Source organism: Styela clava, chromosome 11, assembly GCF_964204865.1.
Source record: "Styela clava chromosome 11, kaStyClav1.hap1.2, whole genome shotgun sequence".
NCBI lineage: Eukaryota > Metazoa > Chordata > Ascidiacea > Stolidobranchia > Styelidae > Styela > Styela clava.
Window position 1 is genome coordinate 18,942,113 of NC_135260.1, and position 5,361 is coordinate 18,947,473.

General features: G+C 37.9%; 1 protein-coding gene across 1 annotated transcript; it reads left to right on the forward strand.

Moving 5' to 3' along the window:
• On the forward strand, positions 1 to 4,032 carry LOC120346921 (uncharacterized). Its single transcript, XM_039416712.2, has one exon. It carries the CDS (start codon positions 85 to 87, stop codon positions 2,866 to 2,868), a length of 2,784 nt encoding a protein of 927 aa, XP_039272646.2. The 5' UTR covers positions 1 to 84; the 3' UTR covers positions 2,869 to 4,032.
• The last annotated feature ends 1,329 nt before the right edge of the window (positions 4,033 to 5,361 follow it).

Below are 5,361 nucleotides of genomic sequence, written 5' to 3' on the forward strand. Positions count from 1 at the left end.
CATTGATATTGTTTAGTTATATATAGCAGGACTTGATATTCTTAAAAATCTGACATTGTCACATTGTGCAGTTATACCTGTGATATGGAAGAAGGTGAAATAATCACTGATAAATCTGCCAATCCCTCCATTATTTCTAATGATGATGATAGTGAGTTAACTGAAAGTAATGTTGAGGAAAAACTAGAAAGTGGGGATCAATCACTGGAACCTGTGGAAGCTGGATTACCTAATAAAAACAGTGAAACAAATGAGAAAGATAATGTTAACATTTCCAGTGAAACTAATGTTGATACAGTGAAAACAGAACCTGATTTTGTTGCTAAATTAAATGAAAATTTATCTGAAATTAAAGATGAACCAAGCAGGTCATTGGAACAAGATATTTCTGATGTAAAGGATGAAATTAAATCGGATAATGATAATCAAACTAGTAAGATGACATATGATACTGATCAAACATCTAAACCAATCGACAACACGATTAAAGTGGAAAGTGATGGACAGAATTTGGATGGTGCGGTCATGGTTAAGGACACTACTGAAACTGAAGAGGGTGAACTAGATGATTCAAATGATGAAAAAGATAATGTTCCTGATGATTTAACAACAAATAACAATATTGCAATCAATGAAACTGCTAGAACAAATATTGAATCGAAACCAGAAAATACATCGGCTGGTGATGGAATAAAACGTTCAGAATCAGTAAATGATGATCCAAGAGGGTATGGAATAGATGATAATAGACCGGATGATCTTGAACAATTGGACTATGATGAGGATGACACTGATATTAGAATAAAAAACACAGATTTGTCAACTGATGCGTTTCGTGTAATTGATCGTGCCGTAAAAGAAAGATCTGATGGTGAAGTTGATAGTGATAGCGATGGTGAACTTAAAAGTGATGGAGAAGATTTTGAAGAAGGAGAGACTAGAGATGGTCCACAAGATGTCCCTCAAGAACAGAAAAGACCTTGTAGATTTTTTTTAATGGGGAACTGTACTTGGGGTGACCGTTGTCGATATCTCCACCCTGGAGTAAATGACAGAGGTAATTATAATATGTTCAGTGATAATGAACGCAATAGGCAAACCCAAAGGGACATTCCAGAATTTCATCAACAACCCCAAGGATACAGATCACCATGGGAAAATGAACCTCCACCTTTTATGCCCCCTCCAGTTGCTGAAACTGCTTGGGAAAAAGGTTTGAGACATGCAAAGGAATTAAAAAAGAGAGCTTTGCAGCGCAAAGTACAGGAGCCTGACTTTGTTCAAAAACGTGAGGTGTTATCTCTAAATCTGGCTTTGAATGAGGATCGTGATATGGAATTTGTAGATCATAAACCTCTTGGACCAGCAAACAAAGGATTCGATCCATTTCAGGAAATTGAAGCGGATGAATATGCTGTACCAACACCTGAAGAAATGCGTCGTCAAGCGAGAATGCATCGTGAAAGACAGCGTGGGGGTCCACCACCCCCAATTCGTCACCCACCTGGGAAAGACCACAGACTTCCCCCTCCAGAGCATCTTTTACATCCAAAATCTCACGAAAGAAGGCCCCCTTCACCTCACAGGTTACCACCACCTGGCCATTATCCACCAGACATGAGGAGAATGTCACCACATCAACCCATCTATGGCAAAGATCGTCATCCAAAAGATTCAGGATTTATTCATCGCGTGGATGAGCAGAGAGATGGAAATCGAGATAGACGTCCTGATAAAGATATGCAAAGACCAGACCAGCATTTGCCGTTGCATGATGATCGCAGGGAAGCGCCTCGTGACCAGACCAAAGATGAAAAGTTCCAAATAGATGAATTCAAGTTAGCTGAAAACGGGGCCCCTAATGTAAGAAGTGATCAATGGGTGGATCCATGGGCTCGTGCCCGGCCTCAAGCTAGAGGAAGAAATAAGAATAAAGATTCTTCTTCATCATCATCAGGGTCAAGTTCAGGTTCTTCTTCCCGTTCATCCTCTCATTCATCATATTCATCGAGGTCATCTTCAGGAAGCAGCAGATCATCATCAAGATCATCGGGTTCCTCACATTCCAGCTCGTATAGCAGTCATTCAAGTAGATCTCCAGCACCTTCGAAAGGTGTAAAGTCGAAGAAAAAAATTCTAGCCTCCGCTAAACAACGCAATGCCGCTGTTGGTGCACAAAAGAAAGCCCCACAAATTGTAGGTAAAAATACCACTGGTACGAAACCAGTAACACAAATTAAGTCAAGCAAAGACAAACAAATTATTCCACAGGCCAAGGCTCCACCTGATGTTGCCAAAAACTTTTCTAATGCTGCCAACAATGCATCCCTTCCTGTACCTACTAATCTTACCATTAAGCCTATTGTTGCTAAAAAAGATAAAGCATTGCCCAAGAAACAGAGAAAATCCTCAAGTAGTAGTGAGTTTTCTCGGTCGGATAGTTCAGCGTCTCCATCACCATCTAGAGGTAAAAACAAAAGCGGTTCTGGCTCTGATTCTGGAAGTAGCGGCAGTTCATCTTCTAGTTATACTTCATCTTCTGGTTCATCTTCTTCAGATTCTGATGGAGATAAAACAAAATCAAAAAAATCTGCCAAGTCTACTGGATCAGCAGGTGGTAACAAACCTCCCACTGTTCCCAAGGTTGCTGCTCAAAAAGGTAAGGTAGCAGTTCCATCTAAACCTGGCCGAAAAGACGTTAAAATGACAATCATTGATAAACCAGGTATTGCTAAAGATCGGAAACGCCCTGCTTCTGAACTTTCAGGTCAAACCAAGAAGCCACCATCTAATAGGAGAGTTGAATTACTTGAACAATTAAGGGCAGTCGAGGATGCAATTGCAAGAAAACGTGCAAAACTGAATTGATCGCGATAATACACAAATGACCTTTGTTTAAATGGTTCTTGCTGAGATAGCACGATGTCAATCCAATTATTTGGTGACGAATCCACCATGATTGTCTGAGTTTGGAGATACCTGCTATCAGATGTATTATACTGTGTGGTGAACCTGTGTGAAACATTGAAAGAGAGATGAAATGTACTGAACATTGTCATTGTTGCAGTATATAAACAGATATATATCACTCACTGGTTTCATTTTTTCCAAGGTTCCAGATTCCAACATCATTGATCTTATTCTCTATGAATTGATCTGATATGCAGCAAAATCTCAGCAATGTTTGTATGCGACTCTCCCGCAATTATATCAGATGCTAGGGATATGAAACAGTTTAAAGAAACAATTGCATTACAACTTCCTTTTGAGTTGAGGGGAGGGATGATTTATTATATTTAAGTGTATGATAGAAAAAATCGGTTAATTAATATTGTTGGTGTAATTTGATCTGACATATACTAGGTAATATGCCATTTTATTATAGGATAAATCCTTCAAGCCGCATTTTGCTAGAATGGAAAATTGCCAGTGCCTATCTACGCGTTTAGTCATCTTTGTACCAACTTCTTTCGGCAAATATTTTTTACTATTTCAGACCATTTGAACACCTTGTTTGATTCCATTAGTACGCTTCATCTGTTTTCCTCGAAAGGCTGTATATAACCTATTTAAAAAGATTCGTTAGGAACTTATGGCACGTTCTTAAAAAATATGGGACCTCCTGAAGTATGCGCACCAAGATGGCGCACAACCTGAACTCAGGTTGTGCACCAGGTTAAGGTTCAGGTTGTGCGGCATCTTAGTGCGCATACTTCAGGAGTATCAAAATATGTTTTCAAATAAACATGCTTTAAATGTCATTTAACTGAAGGCTATTTAATTTTTGAAAGGTTGAAATTTTCCCCTATTCAATTGTACCATCTACAATAAGTTCTGTTTTAGTGCAAGATTTGTAATGTTGGTTACTTAATAACTTCTGTTTATGTGTAGCTTTGAATATCTTTTACAAAAGACCATTTGTTCCTTGTTGATATCATCTTAACTAGTCATTACCTGCCGCATTATTTGATGTTGACTTACAGTGTATCATTTTTTGCTCTTTTCTAATAAAATTGTTTTTAATGAGGAAAAGTGCTCTCACTACACTTGTTTGTTAGAAGTCATTTTATAACCAGGTTTTTTCTTACATATCTCAACTTGAAGATAAAGATTGCAGTAGTTTTGAAATTTCTTAGTTGTGCGATACTTTAGTTCATATTATGACTATGGATTTATTATGGGAATGAATAGCACTATATTGCGTGTTGGAACTTTTGTTCATTATCATAGTTCAACCATTATCCTTTGACCAAGAAATTGGTTTTGGCAGTTGTTGGTTCAATAAGTAGCCCTTATGTTAAATATTTCACTCAGTTGACACGCCCCAAATAAAATGAGTAGAGAAGCTTACGAGTGAAGCCGATAATTTTACTTCGTATACAGGCAATATTAATTTTTCCTAAGTCAACAATTGACTTTTGGCTTCGACACTAGATGTAAAGCCCATGTTCGCTATCAATCTTTACGGGATTTTTCAAGTCGTCAGACTGGAAGGGTGGGGGTACATGTCCCCCTCCCCAAAGGAAATTTTGCGTGATTTGCAGCAAGACATAAATTCATACATCTTTTCCAGCACAAGTTTGCTCTATTTTTGACTGCTTCACTAAAAACAATAATTCTTTCACCAAATGAACCAAACGAGTTAGATGAAAATGCGCTTTTATTTGCATTGTAAAACTTTAACAGTAAAGTACATCTGTAGAGCGATGCTTTAAGATATTGCTGGATAACAGTGGCTACTTTTATCTGGCTTTGTTCGAAGCAAAAGGCACGAGTGGGCGTCGTATCCCCCCCTGTTTGGGCTGGCTATGCTCTTCATCAGATGAAGCTACATATAATGCAGATTTCAATTGACGTAATATAGAGTCAAATTCTGGATAAAAGCTTTATTTATCGGTAGAAATATTTTAATATGCTTATTATCATCTTATCATTATTAACATCGATGCAAAGACATTGCGCATACCGTTGTTAATAATTATTTATAGGCCTAAATTAGCAAGAAATATGGCATTGCTTGTTCTAACTAAACTACACGATCGCGTCACACAGTAGGAAATGCCATCCCTGGTTTAGCAGATGTACCGACAGCGCCAAACGACTGAAGGAAAAAACGATGTCGATGAAATCTGGAAATCTCAGTGCTCTTTAAACCTAAAAATGTTATAAGACTGAAACCTACAACGGGAAAGTTGGGCAAATGCAGTCACTCAAACGCTGAAATTCGAAAGAAATTATTCGCTGAAATTCCTTCCCGTGCTAAGGTAAATAATGTCACTAAAATTCGACGGAAGAAGTTTCTTCTCTGAAAAATCTTCTTAAAAAGCTAAATGTGCTGGTGAAAATAACAAGTAACGGTTT